At 43.3% G+C, this 24,171-nt stretch overlaps 1 protein-coding gene across 1 annotated transcript; it reads right to left on the reverse strand.

The window, feature by feature from the left end:
- Nucleotides 1-1,666: 1,666 nt before the first annotated feature.
- fanca (FA complementation group A) lies at nucleotides 1,667-24,171 on the reverse strand (the record flags this gene model as incomplete). Its single annotated transcript, XM_084169094.1, has 42 exons — nucleotides 23,987-24,171; nucleotides 23,474-23,586; nucleotides 23,243-23,339; nucleotides 22,965-23,098; nucleotides 19,350-19,445; nucleotides 18,392-18,465; nucleotides 18,118-18,218; nucleotides 17,886-17,999; nucleotides 17,695-17,758; nucleotides 17,489-17,601; nucleotides 17,279-17,355; nucleotides 14,127-14,268; nucleotides 13,799-13,932; nucleotides 13,583-13,693; nucleotides 13,379-13,474; nucleotides 13,123-13,182; nucleotides 12,910-12,998; nucleotides 12,711-12,771; nucleotides 12,570-12,619; nucleotides 12,355-12,431; nucleotides 12,092-12,196; nucleotides 11,877-12,010; nucleotides 11,643-11,713; nucleotides 10,959-11,058; nucleotides 10,632-10,819; nucleotides 10,377-10,476; nucleotides 9,948-10,166; nucleotides 9,765-9,838; nucleotides 7,533-7,664; nucleotides 7,344-7,422; nucleotides 6,900-7,063; nucleotides 5,210-5,315; nucleotides 4,886-4,945; nucleotides 4,670-4,774; nucleotides 4,457-4,572; nucleotides 4,193-4,343; nucleotides 3,676-3,738; nucleotides 2,693-2,795; nucleotides 2,509-2,584; nucleotides 2,265-2,415; nucleotides 2,032-2,130; nucleotides 1,667-1,765 (listed from the first exon to the last, which is right to left on the reverse strand). The coding sequence occupies exons 1-42, from the start codon at nucleotides 24,045-24,047 to the stop codon at nucleotides 1,667-1,669; spliced, it is 4,359 nt and encodes a 1,452-aa protein (XP_084025220.1). The 5' UTR covers nucleotides 24,048-24,171.

Raw genomic sequence — 24,171 nt, forward strand, 5'->3', positions numbered from 1 at the left:
CAGGAGTTAGCCAAGCCTTTGATTATGTGGTATGATTTGTGTCTCCCGAGTGGCGCAGTGGTCTAAGGCACTGCATCGCAGTGCTAGCTGTGCCACTAGAGATCCTGGTTTGAATCCAGGCTCTGCTGTAGCCGGCCGCAACCGGGAGACCAATGGGGCGGCGCACAATTGGCCCAGCGTCGTCCAGGGTAGGGGAGGGAATGGCCGGCAGGGAGGTAGCTCAGTTGGTAGAGCATGGCGTTTGCAACGCCAGGGTTGTGGGTTCGATTCCCACGGGGGGCCAGTATGAAAAAAAAAAAGTTTAATGTATGCACTAACTGTAAGTCGCTCTGGATAAGAGCGTCTGCTAAATGACGTAAATGTAAAATTTGGGTGAGTCAGTAATAATGGAAGAGATGGATAGGAACACAAGAGAATGCAAGCTTGTATTTGGCACCCTCATTAAGGCTTTTTGTCTTTACTTTCAGGTGTGAGGTGTGTGGTTTCCAGTGCTGCGTACCCACATCCATACCCACACATGCAAAAATGTTTTAGAGTTAATTTTGTGCAATTCTACAAATTTTGCCATGGGACATAGAGAAAATGTTGTGGTTTTAAAGCAAGTTTGCTGCAATTCTACACATTTTGCCATGCGGCGTAGAAAATAATTTGCCATTTTATAGCTCATTTCCTGCAATTCCACCCATTTTGCCATAGGGTCAAGAGAAATGTTTGCAGTTTAATATCTGAGTGAGAGTGACTAACAAAATCAACAGGGCCCCCCCGGTCGGTAATTCGACCATGATTACTGCAAGTTTAAATAGCTGGCCTCTAGACTAATTTACCAATCTAAAAATGTTTCGCTGACATGGGCTAATTGAGTGACTGTCAGTGACTGACATAACTAGAGAAACTAAATGTTTTATTTTATTTATTGATCAGTGGACCCACAAAGAGGGGAGGGGGGGCCGCCGTCAGTTGCCCATACCTGCTCTAAACCCACAGCATACTTGATAGTGGAAAATGACAAATTAATTTTAAAAAGCATTGATCTACACAAATTAACTTGTATTCCTTAAACATTCAGAAAGGCTGGTAAAACTTAAACAGCTGTACAAGTGATCAGGCTCTTCTGTGTACAGGTATCTTTCTACAATTAAGCAATAAGGCCGGAGGAGGTGTGGTATATGGCCAATTTACCACAGCTAAGGGCTGTTCGTAGTCGCGACGCAACGCGGAGTGCCTGGACACAGCCCTTAGCCGTGGTATATTTGCCATGTTTCACAGACCCCTGAGGAGCCTTATTGCTATTATAAACTGGTTACCAATGTAATTAGTGCAGTAAAACTAAACGTTTTGTCATACCCGTGGTATACGGTCTGATATACTATGGCTTTTAGCCAATCAGAATTCAGGGTTCAAACCACCCAGTTAATAATGTGCTCCCAAAACCACAATCCCTTCCCCACACACACAAAATAAATATACAAATAAAATACAACTGCCAACCACATAACCTAAAGGCAACATTATAATGTAGCTATCCAAGGATATTTTTCATGGGAGGACAAAGACCAAGTCCTCTCGGACCCACACTAATCATCTTTACATATCTTGTTCATGAAGGAAGCTAAGTTGAAGTGTCAGTAACAGTCCGTGGTGTGCCTATAGACTCATATCCATCCATTCACAGGAAGTCCAGCTCTGGGCTGAGGCTGAAAGAGCTGAGGTGAGAGACCAGAGCTGCTGCCACCTCCGGGTCCAGGTCAACACATAAGGCCTCCAGCTAGGAACAGGAGAGAGAAAGGGTCACAAGAAGGGTATTGTGTAGTTCAAAAGGAAGTATCAGGGTATATCATTCTTTTGGATTTTGAGAGCCATTGGTAAAAACCGGAGTCTGATGCAAGGTAAAGGCTGTAGTTGTGTGATGTTTGTGAAAATCTAATAAATGTCTCATGATGTCATCTCCATCTGATTTCAACCCAGTACTACTCTATGGGCTACAGACTGAGATCAGCCTTACTCTGGGTGGTCAGTGCACGAATGTGTTACCTGGTTCAGCTGATGTTGAGACACTGAGGTTGGGGATGTCAGAGATATGGTCTTCAGAAGCACCTGCTGGGCCCTAGTCAGAATGTGTGAGGGGTCCATCTGTGAGACCAAAACACAGATTCAGAAAAATGCCAGTCAGTAGTTTGGTGACCACATACCAGTCAACCACAGTGACAGTGTCTGATTAATAAACATGATTATCTGTGCTTTTGTGCATTTCAAAATAAGCTCACCTGGTCAGTCGGGTGCTCAGTCACTGGGCAGGGAGTCTGGCCATCCATAAAGAGCTTGATAAGGGAGGAGTAGCAGAGCACAGCAGTGTGGAGGAACCCTGGGGCCTTCACTGTTTTCTCCAATACCTCAGAGTTAAGATGGGGGACCAGGCTGGCATGGAAACACAATACACACATACAGAACTCACATATAAATGAGAAAATGGATGACAACATTGACAGTTTGACCACCAAGTAAATATACCTGTAAAAGGCTAAAGGCATCAGTCTTGTGTATTCATCTGATGTTACCACGGCCACAGGCTGGTATAGGCCTTTTTCTTGAATAGGAAAAACAATATATTATAAAACACCTAATATAACCTCACAGAAACACAAAATGGGACAAAGCCAGGGGCTACTGTAAATAAGCAAGTGATATACTGTACCAGAGCAAGGTGACTTGAATAGTAGCAGCCAGTCAGCAGAGTCCACAAGGACAGTCAGGATATCTTTACAGAGTTCCTGAGCTCTCTGCAGGCCCTTCACCCCCTATGTGTTGCATGTCACACACAAGTTGTATGATAAATGTTGTAATTGTGATGTTTTGTTAGTAGAAAATGTGTTTTAGTCTGTTGAATACATTACTGTTACACTGTTGAGTATGTAGAGCTAGGACAGCGTTTCCCAAACTAGGGGTCGAATGATTTGAAAATGGTATTGCGAGAGAAACTCTGAAATAACATTCTAAAAAACGTGCTTGGTTCATAGAACCAGGGTTATGTCACTCTGGTAGCAGCTAGATGCGGTTGTAATAAACAGAGCGGTTTCTGTTTTCTTACTACAAATGTGTCTATCTTTTCAACAGTTTAAGCTACAAAATATGACCCCATCACTGAAAGATAAGCCTCCCAGGAACTCCCAGCCGTGCAGACTCCCGGCCATGCAGGACTCAGAACAGACTGGAGGGGAAAATAACATCAATGATGATGTTCTTTTCTACACAGAAGATCATACAAAATTATATAATATCAAAATGGGGTCGCGGGCCCATAAAGTTTGGGAACCCCTGGGCTAGGAGTTCCCTGACCATGTGCCCTAGCCAGGAAAAACTTCTGGCCTTAAGGTGTAGGAATGATGTACCCCAATGGTGTAACAAGCTTCCCCCTAATGTCAGGACAGCTGAGTCCCTACCCATCTTCCGAAACCCACCTCTTCAGTATCTTGACTAAATCCCACAGCAACCCCCCCCCCCCACAAAAAACGTGTACTTGTCTTTTCCTACTAGCACTGACTTTGCTAATAACTACTTTATTGACGAAAAATGTACTTACTATGACTGTTGTCTCACCTAGCTTTCTTAAGATGAATGCACTAACCGTAAGTCGCTCTGGATAAGAGCGTCTGCTAAATGACTAAAATGTAAATGTACCTGGGGCGTGAGAAAAGTTGTGAGGAGGTCGGTCACACAGAGGAACAGCAGAAACACCAGCAGCTGGGGACAAATGGCAGCACAAATTAGTTGAGGTTACATGGCAGTTTCCCTGGTGTCTACTATAATGACAAAATGGAGTCTCGTGACAATGATCACGTCTCTAATAGAAAACTGCTAAGTTAATTCCCTAATCATCTGAGTGTCTCTACTCCTAAATCATGAATTAGAAACTGTGTTTGTGTGAGGCCAAAGGTTAGTTATGAGCATGTGAGTGTCAGTGTTTTACTAATGAGTCACAACTAACAATACATTCCAAGAATATATTCCAAGAAACCTATATATCCCAAGAAACCTACGTAAATGGGGATTTTTTTTCAGTGTACTTTGACCTCCTTTAAGTGCTGTGAAATAGATTTTCTCAATTGGGGCTTACAAACATGGCTAGTGAACCTTTTGAACAAACATCTAGGTTGAGTTTGAAACACTTTGTGATAGAGAAGAGAAGTGTCCTTACCTGTCTGTGCTGCTCTGTCAGCTGTCCCAACATCTCCAGGCTTGTCCTGATGACCTGGCCACTCCCCTGGCCTTCCCATACACAGTGCAGACAAGCTGCCAGGAGCAGGGGCGGGGCAGAGGGGACAGGGCATGACACCCCATTCTTTGAACTGCCAAGGAGACAGGACAAAGAACACAATCAATCATATATTTAGTTTGTAAAACAGTATTATCAGTAAATGCTCTCTATATACACAGGCATGTACGCATTATCCTGTTTTACCTGCAGACCCACAAGTGACAATCAGCCAGGACCTGCAGCTGCTGAGGCAGGGGCTGTCCGTCAGTGAGGCGATGCCAGAGAGACACCAATACAGGGGAGAGACGGCCCCACCAGTGCTGCCCAACACACACAAATTACACTCAGTCGGCATCATACGTTAAAACTCTCAGATTAATAAATCAGACATGATCCTGTTAGTATAATGTACGGTACCCCGGCAGAGACGAGGAGCAGTGGACATTGAAGACTGATCAGGGACATGGCCTTGTTCACTTCTCCTGATGGACAGTCACAGCTCACACTGGCCATGAGCACAGCCTATGAGAGGGGAGACAATGACATTTCATACCACAAATATCACAATATGTTGTTAACACCGTCTACCCAGGTCTATAGCAGTACAGTTAATAATCTGTGAGTGGAACTTACTTTTAAGAAGTGTGCTGTGAGGTGGTAGGGCAGCAGTCCAGCTGGGGAGCAGCCCTTCCTCTGATACACAAAGAGATACTGTATAACGATAATGATCAAATCTGGGAAAACGCATCTATAGTAGGTGGTTTCTGTAAAACAGATCTTGACTTCTACAGGTTTGGTCAAGATGAGAAGTGAACTATGGATTGATTCACACAGACTGTAGCTACAATACATTAGCTTGAATTAATGATTAATTCATCTAAATCTTAAATCACCACATTCTGTCATACTCCATCCCCCTCTCCCTGCATCCCTCTCTCAACCCCCATTGTGGCATACCTGATACTGGTTGATATGTTCCATGAGGGTCTCACAGTCCAGAGTCCTCTTCCCTCCTCCAGTCTTCACTGTAACCAACATGACTGCAGGGAGTGCCAGTATAACCCTATGATACACAAACACACGTTTTGTTAAGTTAATACACACACACTTTCACACTGGTGTAGAGCAGTCCTCAGACCCACCTAGACTCATGACTACTGTGCTTTTAAAAACACCTCACTCTGATTGATCAATTTGAAGAGTGATGTTCAACAACACGTTGAAACTGAGTGGAAAACATGGTCATTGTCTATGTTGTTTCAAAGGCTAACAACGAAATGGACAGCGCTTTCTTTCTAAAGTGATGATTAATTCAAAACACCCATATGCATATTAGAGCTTATAAATACGCATATTAGAGCTTATAAATACGCATAGGCCTATACATGAGCCCAAGCCCAAAAAAAATTAACCTGAATTAAAATAATGATTGTGCTGTTATACAACAGATAGGCACGGCCGAAAAACATTTAGAAAAAAAATATTTAAGATCTCTTTGGTACATAATTGGTCTAGCCGGGCGGCTTACAGATTTAGCCTACAATTATAGTGCATTTGTATTTTATTTTGAATAGCCTAGTAATATGGAATGTTTATATTTTCATAATTAATAGGCTGACATTACCTTTAGCTACAGAATATCTCACCACAGTGAGTTTCCATCTCCTCCCCTCTTTCATTTATTCCTTTCTCCAGCGCGCAGAGAGGAGTTGTCAACAGTTTATTGAAATACGTTTCCTTGTGAAAACATGTTACTATTGATGTTCCCGAACAGATTTGACTCTGGTCTCTCACCTCAGCTCTTCCAGACAAATTAAGCACTGGGTAGCTGCAGGGACAGGGTTGGAGAGCCCATGGCATACAGAGTTTGGGCGAAATATCGCGAGAGGCTGCATGCTCCTCAAACAGTGGTTGATATGTGGGGTGAAATCACCAGAGTAGCCTACCGGGCATGATTGAAAAACAAACCGACGAGAAAGCGGCCTCCATTTGCTTTCGAGTGCATGTATTTTTTCCCGTTCCTGCCCATTTGATAATGGGCCATTCTAAATCGAAACAAATTTGACATATTAGTAAAGACGAGATTAAAGTTGCCAAATAACTCTAAATTGAGCGTATAGGACCGGTTTCAAATTATCACTTTTACACTCAACATAGCCACTTCATATGCGCAATCGCTCCGGAATGGGAAAAATTGCCTTTCTATTTTATTCATCTAAGTTCAATTATATTCTTCTTACTATAATATCATAATATAAAATAATGGCACAGGACTTAAGCATATCTTGTCTGCTAAATTAACAAGCCTACAGCAGGACGCATAGCCAGATAACATATAGTAGGCCAACTCATATTCGGTTCTTCTGAAATACATTTTCTTCATGTCGTGTTTCTAAAACCTGCGTAAAAAAAGTAATGGATTTATTGTGATGGTGTATATTAAATGTAGTTATTATACTTTTTTAAAAATGTAGATGTTACAAAAGTGTGCATCAGCGGCTTGTATGCGTGGAGGCCTGGAGATAACGGTCAATTAACGGTCAATTACAGTGGGACCGGCAGTCTTTTGCATGACAATAACCGGCTGACAATTTAATGACCGCCACAGCCCTTGTATAGAGGATGTGTATGTGTGTCAGTACATTACCTGTTCCATGTATGTAGTGTTTGCTGAAGGCTAAGCTCACTGCTGATACTCTGCAGGTCAGAGGTCACAGAGCATCTATGTGAAATCAGATCCAATAGGAAATGTCCATTCTTATCTTGAGTCCTTTGAGAGCGACTAGTGAGCTCCATCTCATAGACAATCTCCTATAAAGACAAAGGGCACATACACACACACAGGAACATAATAATAATAATAACATGCCATTTAGCAGACACTTTTATCCAAAGCGATTTACAGTCATGCGTGCATACATTTTTGTGTATGGGTGGTCCCGGAGATCGAACCCACTACCTTGGCGTTACAAGCGCCGTGCTCTACCAGCTGAGCTACAGAGGACCACGGTGCAAACATCAGTGCAAACATTAACAGGAATCATATACAGAAACAAACATATAAATCAATCAAAAGGCCTGTGTACTGTACCTGAAGTCTGGACAGAATGTCTGGGAGACAGGTGCCTGCCACCGAGGGTCTGTGATCAGTGTTCTCCTGGGTCTGAGCACTTAGGACACAAAGAGAGGAGATACAGACTAAACAACTCAACCATGTCTATTATTCAAATAATCAGGATGATCTGAGGTGCAGGTGGCCATTAGCCAAAATCATACTGACCATACTGTCTGCTGGTCCATGACAGCGTTGAAAATATGGGAGCAGACTTTCCTTATGTCTCCTGCACAGCCCCCCTGGTCCACAGGAGACGGCAGGTATAGCTGCTGACACGCCCACTGCTGATACTCCTGTCTGATACACACGCAGGCTCTGTTACATACCAGTACGCAACATTATTGTTTTCGATCAATAATGACAAACCTCCTGGCATTGACAAATTAGATGGAAAACTCCTGAGGATGGTAGCTGACGCTGGCCACTCCTATCTGTCATATCTTTAATCTGAGTCTAGAGGAAAGTGTTTGTCCTCAGGCCTGGAGGAAAACCAAAATCATTCCGCTACCCAAGAGTGGTAAAGCGGCCTTTACTGGTTCTAACAGCAAACGTATCAGCTTGCTGCCAGTTCTCTGGCAAACTGTTGGAAAAAAATTGTGTTTGACCAAATACAATGCTATTTCTCTGTAAACTAATTGACAACAGACTTGCAGCATGCTTATTGAGAAGGGCACTCAACATGTACTGCAATGACACAAATGACTGATGATTGTTTGAAAGAAATTGATAGTAAGAAGATTGTGGGAGCTGTACTGTTAGATTTCAGTGCAGCCTTTGATATTATTGACCATAACCTGTTGTTGAGAAAGCTTATGTTTTATGGCTTTTCAACCATGTGGATTCAGAGCTATCTAGCTAATATAACTCAGAGGGCTTTCATTAATGGAGGCTTCTCTAATGTCAAACATGTAGGGTGTGGTGTACCGCAGGGCAGCTCACTAGGCTCTCTACTCTTGTCTATTTTTACCAATGACCTGCCACTGACATTAAACAAATCCTTTGTGTCCATGTATGCTGATTATTCAACCATATATGTGTTGGCATCCACAGCTAATGAAGTCACTGAAACTCTCAAAAAGGAGTTGCAGTCAGTTCTGCAATGGGTGGACAGTAATAAACTGGTCCTGAACATCTCTAAAACTAAGAGCATTGTATTTGGTACAAATCATTCCTTAACCTCCCCGTTGCTGACAGGTGTATAAAATTGAGCACACAGCCATGCAATCTCCATAGACAAACATTGGCAGTATAATGGCCTTACTGAAGAGCTGTGACTTTCAACGTGGCACCGTCATAGGATGCCACATTTCCAACAAGTCTGTTCGTAAAATTTCTGCCCTGCTAGAGCTGCCCCGGTCAACTGTAAGTGCTGTTATTGTGAAGTGGAAACGTCTAGGAGCAACAACTACTCAGCCGCGAAGTGGTAGAACACACAAGCTCACAGAACGGGACCGCCGAGTGCTGAAGCGCGTAAAAATCGTCTGTCCTCGGTTGCAACACTCACTGCCTCTGGAAGCAACGTGAGCACAATAACTTTTCGTCAGGAGCTTCATGAAATGGGTTTTCATGGCCGAGCAGCCGCACACAAGCCAAAGATCACCATGTGCAATGCCAAGCGTCGGTTGGAGTGGTGTAAAGCTTGCTGCCATTGGACTCTGGAGCAGTGGAAACGTGTTCTCTGGAGTGATAAAACACACTTTTTGGCGGCAATGGTCTGGGGCTGTTTTTCATGGTTCGGGCTAGGCCCCTTAGTTCCAGTGAAGGGAAATCTTAACGCTACAGCATTCAATGACATTCTAGACAATTCTGTGCTTCCAACTTTGTGGCAACAGTTTGGGGAAGAACTTGACTAGCCTGCACAGAGCCCTGACCTCAACCCCATCGAACACCTTTGGGATGAATTGGAACGCCGACTGCGAGCCAGGCCTAATCACCCAACATCAGTGCCCGACCTCACTAATGCTCGTGACTGAATGGAAGCAAGTACCCGCAGCAATGTTCCAACATCTAGTGGAAAGCCTTCCCAGAAGAGTTGAGGCTGTTATAGCTGCAAAAGGGGGGACCAACTCCATATTAATGCCCATGATCTTGAAATTAGATGTTCGACGAGCAGGTGTCCACATGCTTTTGGTCATGTAGTGTATTTTGTGTCTATGTATTGATATGTAGGCTGTGTGCCGTTCTTAAATGTATTTAGTTCTGTCCTTGAGGTGTTCTTGTCTATTAATATTATGTATTATGTCATTTTTCATGTGGACCCCAGGAAGAGTAGCTGCTGCTTTCGCAACAGCTAATGGGGACCCTAATAAAATACCAAAAACACATCAACATATACTGAAACTTTTATATGAATGTGTGTGTGTGTGTGTGCACAGCTTATTTAGGCATGTTCTTCACCTATCTGGGTCAGACAGGGCATCCTCACTCCTCTGAACTCTGAGTTCAGCTGCCAGCCACTCTGAAAATGAGAACTAGACAAAGAAGAAATTAGAACGTCTCCAAGTAAATGAGAAGCAGACATGTCAATGTGCTGAGAAGGCTGGTGGAGCTTTACGCCAATGTTTAGACAGTTTTCCTCACCTGGTATTCTGGGAATTTTACTAAGAGACGGAAGGGGGCGTGTTTCCATAGCGCCCAGGCTGACTTCCTCCAGGTCGTATTTGTGTCAGTAACGTTCTTCCACAACCCACAATTCTCCTCCTCACCCTGTTTGTCTGCCCCCACATACTCAGATTCCCCACTCGCTTCAATGGGCAACCTCCTCACATCTGGCATTAGTCTGGGAATTAGGTACAGCAGCTACAAATACCAAATACAAAACACACACTCAGGAATAGGCAGGACATGGATCTGTGCAGTCAAGCAGAGAGGTACAACTGTAGGCCAACTGTATGTGACATTCTGCTAAAATACCAGCCCCCTGCTGCTTGCATAAAGGGCATCTCAGAGTGTGGCTGGGTGATAAGAGAGAGCATAATTTCAGTGACACTGGGAGAATAACGTGCATACCTTTTTATAGAGGCCGCAGGGATTATACTGCTGCTGCTGCGGCTGTTCACACAGTGACTCACTCCTGCAGAGACCATAGCAAACTGCAGCCACGCAGAACCTGGCAAACAAAAACAAAGCTGTCCACATAAATAAATATTCTGATAACACTGTCCTATTGAACTAAAGTTAACTGTGCCTTTTGGTTTACAATACACTGTATAATTATCATCATGTAATCCTAGATGCTGAAGGTCCCTCTCCAGTCTCACCCACCTAACACAGAAGAGCATGTTGGTTTGGGTGGTGCAGGGCAGAGCAGTGGTCAGTGCCTCTGGTACTGACACAGGGCCGGGCAGCAGGGGAGGGCACAGCTGCACCTGGGGGCACTGGGCCTGGGAGGCATGAAGGTGCACAACAAACGCTGCCAGTCCAAGTACATGTGCAGCACTCAATGATGCCCCCTATAGAAAAGGATAGAAGATGACTGTAGTTAGAAAAAGGGCAGAGAGAAGGGGAGGGGGGTAAGAAAGAGGTAAAAAGGAGAGCGAGAGAAAGAAAGACGCATTAAAACATTTATGAGAGAGAAAGAGAGATGGATACCTGGTTGTGGAGCAGGTCCCACATGCGATGCAGGAGGGCAGTGAGCAGCTGTCTGTGTCCCAGCAGGATGTTGACAAACGGGGATGCCCAGGGGCTCTGTCTTGGGTCACAGATCACATTAAACTCAAATGAGAGTGCAGTTTAATGCTGACGTGCGTTTCAGTGGTGGAGGATAAGAGCCAATTTATGCTTGATCTGAAAATGTGTTTGGAGACTCCGTTTGGAGTGTGTGACACAATTGCAGAGCCTCCGGAGGCATGCAGAGGCCAAATTGAGCTCCGTACCGCATCACGGTGCGCCTCCCAAATGTTTTAACAATGCGGAGGGCTCCATATAGCTCTGCATTGTCATGATTGGTTGACGGTAGGTGGGGGCAGGAGGTCCTGTATAAACACAAACTCACTTCCTTGACAACTTCCTTCATAACAGCTCTGTACTGCTCCGCGAAGCGCAAAAAGTATGAATGCCCTGACTTCTGCAGAGGCCGTATCACCGCAAATGTTGCACGGCCAATGCAGACGTCGGATTGACCACGCACCGCCTTTAAGAAGCACATATAATATACACGACAATGTGCAGATAAACAAAACAAAAATGGGGGACGATTCTGTATAATTTTTCTTCAAATCTCACTCTTCCATACATCTTTCAGGTTTTTACTGAGTGACATGATTAGTTCCTCACTTATTTGGTGGGCTTATTCTGGAGGCATCCAAAAGGCTCTGGCAGAAGCTCCTCAGGATCATGTTCACCACCTGAACAAAGACAGGACAGTGTGAGAGACAGAGAGTGTGGCCAGCACAAATAACTAGACAGACAGACAGACAAATAGAGTAGGAAACGAAAAGGTGAGACAGAGCAGAGGGAAAACAGCAGAAGAAAGAGAGAAATACAGAAGTTCCTCGCATTCCTTCCTACTTTATTGTGCAGCTCAGGGAAAGTAGACTCATCTACATGAAGCTTGATGACTGCCTGGCCAACTAGTTCCTCAGCACGTTCAGGGAACACAATACTCAGAGTGTGCGAGATCCTGGCCAGCTGGGCTGACACCTCTGTAAAGTCAGAGACAATAAGACTGGTTTGGTTTGGTTTGATGTGTGTGTGTGTATGTGTGTGTGTTGCAGTCTGCTCACCTCCATCACTGCCCCCCTCTGTTAGCAGGGCTCTATGTTCCTGTAGTTGGACCTGTAGAACCTCCTGCGGGTTATCATCATCATTCCCCACAGAGACTCCTTTACCTGATAACCCACAGGTAAAACAGAGCTCTTCAATCATGGACAAAAGCACAGAGATATATGACTACAGTGGTGCTTAGTGTGGAATAAGCTAATATTAAATATATGATTATATTAAAATGCGTAGGGTGTTAAACATGGTATAATGTGATGGTACACACTGTCCTGTTGCCTCTGTCTCTCTCTCTGACAGGACTCTATGTAGGAGGAGTGCTGGGCAGCTGGGATCTTTTCCGCTCTAGTAGACAACAGAAAACCATTTGAACAACAAACAACTGGAATCAACATACAAAAAACATCTGTATCAGTTTCAAAGAGATGACAGAAAACTGTGTGGTGAGTGGTTGTATGGCTGAGTCTGAATGCCAGAACATACTTTTTGAGTGAATCTATGAAATTCATCCTGTCATCAGGCTTCACAGGAAGCTGAAATGGGCCGAGACAAAGAATACAATATTGGACAGACCATGTAAACACACCATTCAGTCAATCTAAAGCAAGAGAGCATAAGACTTACCACACGTGGGGATAGGAGGGCAGGGAGGAAACGAGTCAGGAAATAAGGCCTTCTGAAAATGCTGGAGTAGGAAAAGAGTATGAGTGTGGTAAAACATAAAAAGAAAGTGTAGGACACAACAGGATAAGTAGGTCATGCAGTACATTGATCTCAATAGGTGATTTGTGAAAGTTATGCTGGTGGTGTATTTGTAGGGTACCTAGCCTCCATGACTGTGGCAGATATCCTTCCTGTGCTCCCAAACAACGAGATTGCCTTCTCCACATCCTGACGTGCCTGACACTGGGGCTGAGAAGGCAGATTGAACAGATACAGACACAGAGTGATACACACAGTCATGAGCACATAAAAAACATTCACTGAAAAGGGACAGTACACAAATACATAAACAACCAGCAGAAGGCACTCTAACCTGCACTGAGGCTCCTGCTCCAGAGATATCCTCATAAAGGCCCATCTCCTCGATTGAGACCTGCAGACAGAGACATGGCGACCCTGTTTATACAACTGGAGGAGAGTAGATGAATTGGCTGCATGATGAGAGGATTTGTGGTATGGCACGTCAACCAGTCCGAGTTAGTTACATTGTAATAACTGTATTATGTCGCTCAGCCTGTCTATGTACCATCAATACCATCAAATACTGGTTCAGTGACTCTAGGCCCTACCTTCAGGTCAGCCAGTCTGGTCTTGGTCAGGGATACATACTCCTGCAGTAGGGCCCGGTGTTTCACTGCCACGTAGGGCGGATGGAGGATGTGGACCTGAGAGACCAGACCATCCAGAGACATTAGCCGTCAGAACCACTTAGACTTAGGCCCAGTCCAGCAGTAAAGTGTTAAAGTAGAGCCAAACAGTGTCTGTCACCTGACCTTCAGGTACTGTGGGGGGTCAAAGGGCACCAGGTCCGACAGGAACTTTAGCAGGAACACCAAAGACTTCTTACTGTTGCCGTGGTAACTGCTAGCACCGCCGAAAGACATCTAGGAAGACAGGAGAGAAGCCAACTATTGGAAAGAGACAAACATAAGGAAGGGACCATTAAATTATATTCTAGTAGCCACTGACTAAGCTCTGAGGGGACTTGCCTTAAACCACTCGCTGTAGGAGGGGAAAACACCAGGCCCTTCAAGCGCACCCTGACGGGCCAGGAGGAAGGCTGTGATCATGTTCTCCAAGTCATACCCCTCAAACGCTGAGCTTAGGAGCCTGGACAGCAGCTCTGAGGTACAGAGAAAGATAAATGTCATACAAGTGTTGTTGGAAATAATTAAGTGTGTGTGTGCGCTGCTACTTTACATTTATTCTGCACTATTAAGGAAGAGCTGCTTGTAAGCATTTCAGTGTACCATTTACACCCACTGTATCCTGTGCACGTGATGAATAAACTTTGATTTTGATTTGAATTGTGTGTACCTTTTAGGCTAGGCTGGGCGTTTGGATTGTACACCAGCAGGGTGGAGAGACAGGAGAGCACATGCTGCCAGTTAACCTCATGAGTCTCCAGTACTTGCTGCAGGTGAGAGAGAAGCTCATCTACCTTGAATATCACTGACAACTAGGACAAAGACAAAGAGAAAGGGCTGGATGTTGTATTACACCACAGAGACAGTCACTTCACAACTCTCCAATATAAGGTTTACACTTGTTATTCTATAGACCGGTTTTACAGGTCAATTACTAAATGGATTGGAGCCATGAAAAGGAATTGCTTTCATAGGTTATGTTAAGAAGATCTAAATTATTGCCCCATCTTAAATCTGAACTCAGCCCCTGAGTGACTTCCAAGAGGTTAGGAGTTACCATAAAGCAGAACCTGGTATCCTAGGTGACCTCTAGGTGATCTCCCTGAGACCATGGGCAAATGGCTGTAAATTCTGTCATCGGTGGTGTCAAATGATAGAGACATCTAATATACGGCTCACTCTGACCCAAGTGGTCTCGACAACCTTGAATAATGTTTTGACCAGGGGTTGCCTGGCTCCCCAAACTCCCTGCTCTGGCCAAACGCTAAGCCACACCCACGGACGTTCGTTTCTTCTCCGCAATGAGTCTGGATCTGAGGACCTTCCGATAATTTCTAGAACACAAACACATTCTAACCGTTGCCACTGGTCCCAGAAACCGATGAGTTGGGCCAGAGCCTGAACACACATTTTGACTTTGATACTCTTATTGGTTAGAAATGATCTTATGGCTGATTACTTTGTTTTGTACAACACACCTCATTTTCACATCACCACAAACGACTTCAATGACGGCAGTCTCAGATTGAAGTACAGTGCCTTCAGAGAGTATTCACACCCCTTGAGCTTTTCTACATTTTGCCGTGTTACAAAGTGGGATTAAAATGGATTGAATGTACATTTTTTGTCAACAATCTACACAACACAATAATTCTGTCAAAGTGGAAGAAAAAATCTAACATTTGTAAAATAAAACACACTGAACAAAAATATAAACGCAACATGCAACAATTTCAAAGATTTTACTGAGTTACAGTTCATATAAGCAGATTAGTCAATTGAAATGTACTGAACAAAACTATAAACGCAACATGTAAAGTGTTGGTCCCATGTTTCATGAGCTGAAATAAAAGATCCCAGAGATATGCACAAAATCGTATTTCTCTCAAATGTTATGCACAAATTAGTTTACATCCCTGTTAGTGAGCATTTTATCCATTGTCAAGATAATCCATCCACCCGACAGGTGTGGCATATCAAGAAGCTGATTAAACAGCATGACCATTACACAGGTGCACCTTGTGCTGGGGACAATAAAAGGCCACTCTAAAATGTGTAGTATTGACACAACACAATGACGCAGATGTCTCAAGTTTTAAGGGGCCGTGCAATTGGCATGCTGACTGCAGGAACGTCCACCAGAGCTGTTGCCAGATCATTTAATGTTAATTTCTCTACCATAAGCCACCTCCAACGTTGTTTTCGAGAATTTGGCAGTACGCCCAACCGGCCTCACAACCGTAGACCACGATTTTGCCTGTGCTTAGCTCCATTCAGTTTCTTTTTTATCCTGAAAAACTCCCCAGTTCTTAACGATTACAAGCATACCCATAACATGATGCAGCCACCACTATGTTTGATAATATGGAGAGTGGTACTCAGTAATGTGTTGTGATGGATTTAACCCAAACACAACACTTCGTATTCAGGACAAAAAGCTAATTGCTTTGCCACATTTTTGGCAGTATTACTTTAGTGCCTTGATGCCAACAGAATGCATATATTTGAATATTTATATTCTGTACAGCCTTCTTTTCACTCTGTCATTTATGTTAGCATTGTGGAGTAACTACAATGTTGTTTGATTCATCCTCAGTTATCTCCTATCACAGCCATTAAATTCTAACTGTTTTAAAGTCACCATTGGCCTCGTGGTGAAATCCCTGAGCGGTTTCCTTCCTCTCCAGCAACTGAGTTAGGAAGGACGCCTGTATCTTTGTAGTGACTGGGTGTATTGATACGCCATCCAAAGTGTAATTAATAACTTCACCATGCTCAAAGGGATATTCAATGTCTGTTTTTTTTTTGTTTTTTTACCCATCTACCAATAGGTGCCCTTCTTTGTGAGGCATTAGAAAACTTCCTTGTTCTTTGTGGTTGAATCTGTGTTTGAAATTCACTGATCGCCCTTACAGAGAATTGTATGTGTGGGGTACAGAGATTAGTTAGTCATTCAATAATCATGTTAAACACTTATTGCACACAGTGAGTGAGGCCTTGCAACTTATTATCAGATTTGTTAAGCACATTTTTACTCTGGAACTTATTTAGGCTTGCCATAATAAAAGGGGTTGAATACTTGACTCAAGACATTTTAGCTTTTCATTTTTTAAGAATTTGTAAACAATTCCAAAAACATAAATCCACTTTGACATTATTGGTTATTGTGTGTAGGCCAGAGACAAAAAAATCTATATTTAATCAATTTTAAATTCAGGCTGTAACATCAAAATGTGGAAAAAGTCATGGGGTGTGAATACTCTCTGAAGGCACTGTATGTAGCGAACATAGAGCAGCAGAATAATTCAGTTTGAGTCATCAGGCAAGGGGCCTGGAACACTTGGAGAACAAACAGATAAGCAAGAGTATTTATGCCTGCCCTTGAGTAGGTTGGCAGATTACTACAAACCTCATATGCATATGTCTGTCTGTTTGTCTAATAAACCTTTAAATATATAATTTGTTCGCCTTATCCTTGTATCCAGCATTCCCACACTTTGGGCAAATTCACAAAGGAAATGGTACATGTTTCAAACGTCAATAGTATGTCAATGTAGATAATACAATCAACACATCCTATTGTACTTTCACACAAGATCACAATGTCCCCTAAAACACCATGTCATAAATCACACCCACAGGGATATTATCATTCCCTTTCTGATGTATATGTTCAGTCACACCCACACAAACAACTACATAAGAAAATACATATTTTGAAGAGCAGCTCAAATTAACCAGACAGGTTAATCTATTTATAGATGTATAAAGGTATTTAGATGTTTCTTTAGAACAGAGTAGAGCAAAGCACAAGTCATTTACCTTACGAAACAAGGAGCTCAACAGTCTGCAGGTTTTAGCAAAGCCCCACTCTCGTTGCATGGCAATGGCATCAGATACTACAGACAATACAGGTCGAGGAGAATACTCAGATGACAGGATGAGATAGAACTTGACAACATATGTAGCTGTTTTACAAGAGAACCTATATTAAAAGAGATATGTCAATGATAATATGTTATGTGATCTTACCTTTGAGTCTAGGTCTGTAGGTGAGAGTGTGTGTCAGAGAGTGGGTGAAGAAACGGCGCAGTGCATCAGGTGATACAGACACACCACACAAGGAAGCGTCAAACATCTGTACCCTTTTCAAACAGAAAGAGAGACATAAAAGAGTGAATATGGATTATTATGCCTGTTCTATAATTCAGTTTGGTTAGCAGCCTTTTCCCCTTTACCATAATTCAGCTGCTGTTTCACCAGACTGCAGGGTCTGCTTGCTATCCAAAGTATCCAGTACCCCTGAAAAATAATGGACAAACATAATATCACAAAGGTTAACAAAGGAATCTTAGCAGTTGGACAAGATAAAGTCTCTGTCTATTGAATGCAGCTTTGAGCTGCAATGAGAGGGGGATTGTATACTCACAGGAGAGCATGTCATCCAGCACTGAACGGCACACCTGGGAGAGCCTCCTGCATGGTGCTGCTGCAGAGTCCTGGGTTTCCTCAAAAACAGCTCGCACCAACACAGTTACCACAGCTGAATCATGGACACAACACAGGCAGACTGAGGTGAGGTGAATGTCAGATAAGAATAGATGTGTATACATAGTATTGGTTCACCATGATGGATGAGAAACTCTACTGTAAAGGCTTACTTGAGAGAACCTGCTGAGGCACTCCATCTCCCTCCTCAGTAGCTGTCCTACCACACAGAGCCCTCAACTCAGACATCAACCATGACCTCACCCCATTCTCACTGCAATAAGAGCCCGTGTGAAATATGAATCGATTAATAGCAGAGCAATTAATAGATTGAAATTAGATATGTGGGATAGAAACACAATCTGAAATGCTTTTGAATCCCACAACACACAGAATCTCATCCATTGTTTAACATAGTGTGTAGCTATTAGCTAGAACGTCAGATACCTTTCCAACATGTATTCCAGAGAGAGGATATTCTGAGTGTGTAAGTGGTGCACCACCTCCAGCATGGGCTGTTTCTACACAAGGATCAGGGAAGGAAGTCACTAGGCAGGTTTCCATTGACCCAGGTTCATTAGACAAAAGCAATGTCACAAAAAATTATTTACATTACATTACATTACGACATGTGTAATGGAAACGGCAGCTATAGGAGAAATGTTCTAAAGATCGACAACATTTATTTGTTTGCCAGGGGTGGATTTATTTTGTGTCTAACTTTATTTGCGACAAATAATGGAAAGTGTTTTTCAAATAAATTATGATTTTCGTATATAATTCTGAAGGTACTATAAAAATTATGTTTATTTGCAGGACAAGGATTGTCCTGACTTTCAAGATTGAATGAATTGCTTCGCCTTACTTTTCTGGATGCAAGTTTCACCATGGCACGGACCATGGCGATACGTTGGCACATGAGAATTATTAGAATATGGCAAATCAATTCTTGCATTCTATCCATGCTGGCTTTTGTGGGACATGAATCAGACAGGTGGGAGGGCATACAGGCTGTCACCAATTTCTTAATGCGCAATTTGCCTAAATGGATATTGGAAACACACCAACCATTTTTATTCAACACTCCAGTGAACTAGGTTTTTGCAAAAAAGTTTTTTGCGTGTGTGACATCATTACGTCCAGATGTTTTTAAATCGACACAAGACAGATAAATGGAAACGTACCGTAACAGGCAATTGTCGCATCTATTTTCTATGCGAACTTTCTAAATGTCTACAAAAAATAACAAAATCACTGGACAAGTTCATGGAAACAAACTGTAGCTACTGTCATGTACACACAAACAGGTATACGAAACATCTACAATAGGCTCAAACTGCCAAAACCCGAAGGTATGGCATTGGCTGTATAAAGACAAGAGTCTGGTCTGTGTGCACACACTCACCTGATCCCTCCAGTACTCCTGCCAGAAGAGTTTAGAGCAGAAGGCTTCAAGAGAGAGAAGCTCACGGGTTGACTGGAACAGCACGGAGAGCTGGACCTGGACAGAGGGCAGTGAACATTCATAAAGGCATAGGCTATGTAAAACCTCTCAAACAATAGTCCTATAGGCAGGGGTGAAAGTAGATGTAATTCCTTCCTGGTACGGGACCACCAAATTATTTTTATGGGCCTAATAGTAACATACAGTGGGGAGAACAAGTATTTGATACACTGCCGATTTTGTAGGTTTTCCTACTTACAAAGCATGTAGAGGTCTGTCATTTTTATCATAGGTACACTTCAACTGTGTGAGACGGAATCTAAATCAAAAATCCAGAAAATCACATTGTATGATTTTTAAGTAATTCATTTGCATTTTATTGCATGACATAAGTATTTGATACATCAGAAAAGCAGAACTTAATATTTGGTACAGAAACCTTTGTTTGCAATTGCAGAGATCATACGTTTCCTGTAGGTCTTGACCAGGTTTGCACACATTGCAGCAGGGATTTTGGCCCACTCCTCCATACAGACCTTCTCCAGATCCTTCAGGTTTCAGGGCTGTCGCTGGGCAATACGGACTTTCAGCTCCCTCCAAAGATGTTCTATTGGGTTCAGGTCTGGAGACTGGCTAGGCCACTCCAGGACCTTGAGATGCTTCTCCTTAGTTGCCCTGGCTGTGTGTTTCGGGTCGTTGTCATGCTGGAAGACCCAGCCACGACCCATCTTCAATGCTCTTACTGAGGGAAGGAGGTTGTTGGCCAAGATCTCGCGATACATGGCCCCATCCATCCTCCCCTCAATACGGTGCAGTCGTCCTGTCCCCTTTGCAGAAAAGCATTCCCAAAGAATGATGTTTCCACCTCCATGCTTCACGGTTGGGATGGTGTTCTTGGGGTTGTACTCATCCTTCTTCTTCCTCCAAACATGGCGAGTGGAGTTTAGACCAAAAGGCTCTATTTTTGTCTCATCAGACGACATGACCTTCTCCCATTCCTCCTCTGGATCATCCAGATGGTCATTGGCAAACTTCAGATGGGCCTGGACATGCGTTGGCTTGAGCAGGGGGACTTGCGTGCGCTGCAGGATTTTAATCCATGATGACGTAGTGTGTTACTAATGGTTTTCTTTGAGACTGTGGTCCCATCTCTCTTCAGGTCATTGACCAGGTCCTGCCGTGTAGTTCTGGGCTGATCCCTCACCTTCCTCATGATCATTGATGCCCCACAAAGTGAGATCTTGCATGGAGCCCCAGACCGAGGGTGATTGACCGTCATCTTGAACTTCTTCCATTTTCTAATAATTGTGCCAACAGTTGTTGCCTTCTCACCAAGCTGCTTGCCTATTGTCCTGTAGCCCATCCCAGCCTTGTGTAGGTCTACAATTTTATCCCTGATGTCCTTACACAGCTCTCTGGTCTTGGCCATTGTGGAGAGGTTGGAGTCTGTTTGATTGAGTGTGTGGACAGGTGTCTTTTATACAGGTAACGAGTTCAAACAGGTGCAGTTAATACAGGTAATGAGTGGAGAACAGGAGGGCTTCTTAAAGAAAAACTAACAGGTCTGTGAGACCCGGAATTTCTTACTGGTTGGTAGGTGATCAAATACTTATGTCATGCAATAAAATGCAAATTAATTACTTAAAAATCATACAATGTGATTTTCTGGATTTTAGATTCTGTTTCTCACAGTTGAAGTGTACCTATGATAACAATTACAGACCTCTACATGCTTTGTAAGTAGGAAAACCTACAAAATCGGCAGTGTATCAAATACTTGTTCTCCCCACTGTACATGTCATTTAACTGTAAAAATGTATTACCTTTTAATGGCATGAACACAACCAGGCATGATGCTCCTACTCTCTGTTTATTATCTATGCATAGTCACTTTAACTCTACCTACATGTACATATTACCTCAATTACCTCAAATAACCTGTGGCCCCGCACATTGACTCTGTACCGGTACACCCTGTATATAGCCTTGCTACTGTTTTTTTACTGCTGCTCTTTAATTATTTGTTATTTGTAAAAAGAAATGTACATCTCTTTTCCATACAATATACAGTTTATTAGGTACACCCATTTTTTATTTCTTGGTAAGTTAGTCTAGCGGCCAGCTTTCTAAACTTGTAGTAAGCACGGCCGCCCATTGATCATCAGTTATCATATTAAAGACTGCAAATGTTTCTCTCCGCCCCATGGCAAAATGAGTAAAATTGCATGAAATGAGTTATAAATTGCTAAATCTTCTCTCCGTCCCATGGTAAAATGTGTAAAATTGCAGCAAACTTGCTTTAAAACTGTCCGATTTTCTCTACACCCCATGGCAAAACGTGCAGAATTGCCATGGGGCGGAGAGAAGATTTTGCAATTGTATAACTAATTTCATGCAATTCTACTCATTTTGCCATGCCCCCCCATGGATGTGGGTACGCAGACCCACGAGCCACTGCGGCCCCTCATGATGAGTTCAGTTTTTTTGTGGCACCCACCCCCATCAAAGTTGCCCATCCCTGCTCTATTGGGTTTGGTCAGCAACAATGCTCAGATACGCTGTGGCGTTCAATCGGTGCTAAATTGGCATCAAGGGACCTAACGTGTTCCAGGAAAACAATCCCCACACCAGTACACCACCAGCCTGTACCGTTGACACCAGGAAGGATGGGTCCATGGACTCATGCTGCTTAGGCCAAATCTTGACTCTGCCATCAGCATGACGCAACAGAAACTGGGATTTGTCGGACCAGCCAATGTTTTTCCACTCCTTAATTGTCCAGTGTTGGTGATCGTGTGCCCACTGGAGCTGCTTCTTCTTGTTTTTAGCTGATAGGAGCGGAACCCAGTGTGGTCGTCTGCTGCAATAGCCCATCAGTGGCAAGGATCAACAATCAACGTTCCGAGATGCCGTTCTGCACACCACTGTTGTACTGCGCCCTTATTTGTCTGTTTGTGGACCGCCTGTCAGCTTGCATGATTCTTGCCATTCTCCTTTGACCTCTCATCAACAAGCTGTTTTCGCCCACAGGACTGCCACTGACTGGATGTTTTTTGTTTGTCGCACCATTCTCTGTAAACCCTAGACACTGTCGTGGGCGAAAAGCCCAAGAGGGCGGTTGTTTCTGAGATATTGAATCCGCCACGCCTGGCAATGACGATCATACCACGCTCAAAGTCGCTTAGGTCACTCCTTTTGCCCATTCTAACATTCAATCGAACAGTAAGTGAACGCATCGATGTCTGTCTGCCTGCTTTATATAGCAAGCCACGGCCACGTGACTCGCTGTCTGTAGGAGCGATCCTTTTTCATGAACAGGGTAGTGTACCTAATAAACTATGTTCAGATTTTTTTTTTTTTTTACATTATGAAAGGGTGGCTACTTTGAAGAATTTGTTTAACACTTTTTTGGTTACTACATGATTCCATGTGTTATTTCATAATGTTGATGTCTTCACTATTATTCTACAATGTAGAAAATAGTAAAAATAAAGAAAAACCCTGGAATGAGTAGGTGTGTCCAAACTTTTGACTGGGACTGTAGATGCATATCCAGACATTATTCCCAGCACAAACCCTTTGAGTTGAGTTGAGCATCACTTGCTCTCTGTCTCTTTTGGTCAGGTCCAACAGTCTTTCTACCACCATCTTCACTGACAGGGCTGCCACCGGGACCCCCAGCTCCCCAGCCTTCCTCCTCAACTCATTTACTGAAGAAAAAAAGACACAGACACACTGATCACTTCAATTTCTACATAATTATCTCACACACACAGTGTAGCATTCTAGTACATACACCACTGACACATTGAGAGTATTTACCTTCATGGAGGGGATATATCCTAAAAACTCACCCAGAAGTGAACCCCCAATTGTAGGTGACGGCCTTTCACTGGCTGCATTTTTCTGTCCAGAGTTCTCTTTGCGAATGAAATTGCAAGGATTTGGACTCTAGAAGAGGATAAAGTAAGTAACTTGTCTAAATCTGACACGTCTAATTTAGGGCACAAAATGTTATGTATAGTGCCCCTTGCTACCACAGTCCACTGACTCCATCCCAGTCTAGACTGGACTCATTCACTCACCCCCACTTCCAGAAACAGATCTGAGAGGTTCTGGTGTCTGTTCAGCAGCTGGACTGCTGCCTCCTGCAGCTCCTGTGCATTCTCCTGCTTTGGCCTCTTCCCAACACGCCCTGCTGTGGGAGGATCAACACTGTGTTGTTTTATCATTATAAAAATCTGTAAGCCAGGTAAAGTATTTGACAATGAATGGTTGGTTAGGGTTTTGAGTCAAGATATGGGTCAAGATCAAGCGGAGGCCACGGAATGTACACTGTCACTGTTTTAACCGGTTTTTAACAAAGTTGCAGTCGACAGTATTTTTCAGTGACAATGACAATACGTTTGTGGCGTCCGTCTTCTGTTTACATACGTGTTCCGAAACGCAGATAGCTAATTAGCACCGCTACTATCGTCAATAGGCGCTAAAGCGGTTCACGTCTATGAATGGGGTAGTAGATAGCTAGCTAACTACCCAGTTCAAAACCTGGGGTTGTGGTGCAAAGCTACCGCTAGCTAGCCATCTTGCCAACTTACCGAGGAGACACGAGAGTGTCCTTTTCTGAGTGGGACACATATTTGACGCACCCAGCGACATGATTATGGCAATTAATGTTAATATGCAACAAGCATTTTCACCTCTTAGTAAAGTGAGTCAGCTAACTAGCAGGTTATTGAGCATAGTTTTGATATGCTGGTAAATATTTGACTGGCTAACTAGC

Source organism: Coregonus lavaretus (genome assembly GCF_964263955.1).
Source record: "Coregonus lavaretus genome assembly, chromosome: 9".
Lineage (NCBI taxonomy): Eukaryota > Metazoa > Chordata > Actinopteri > Salmoniformes > Salmonidae > Coregonus > Coregonus lavaretus.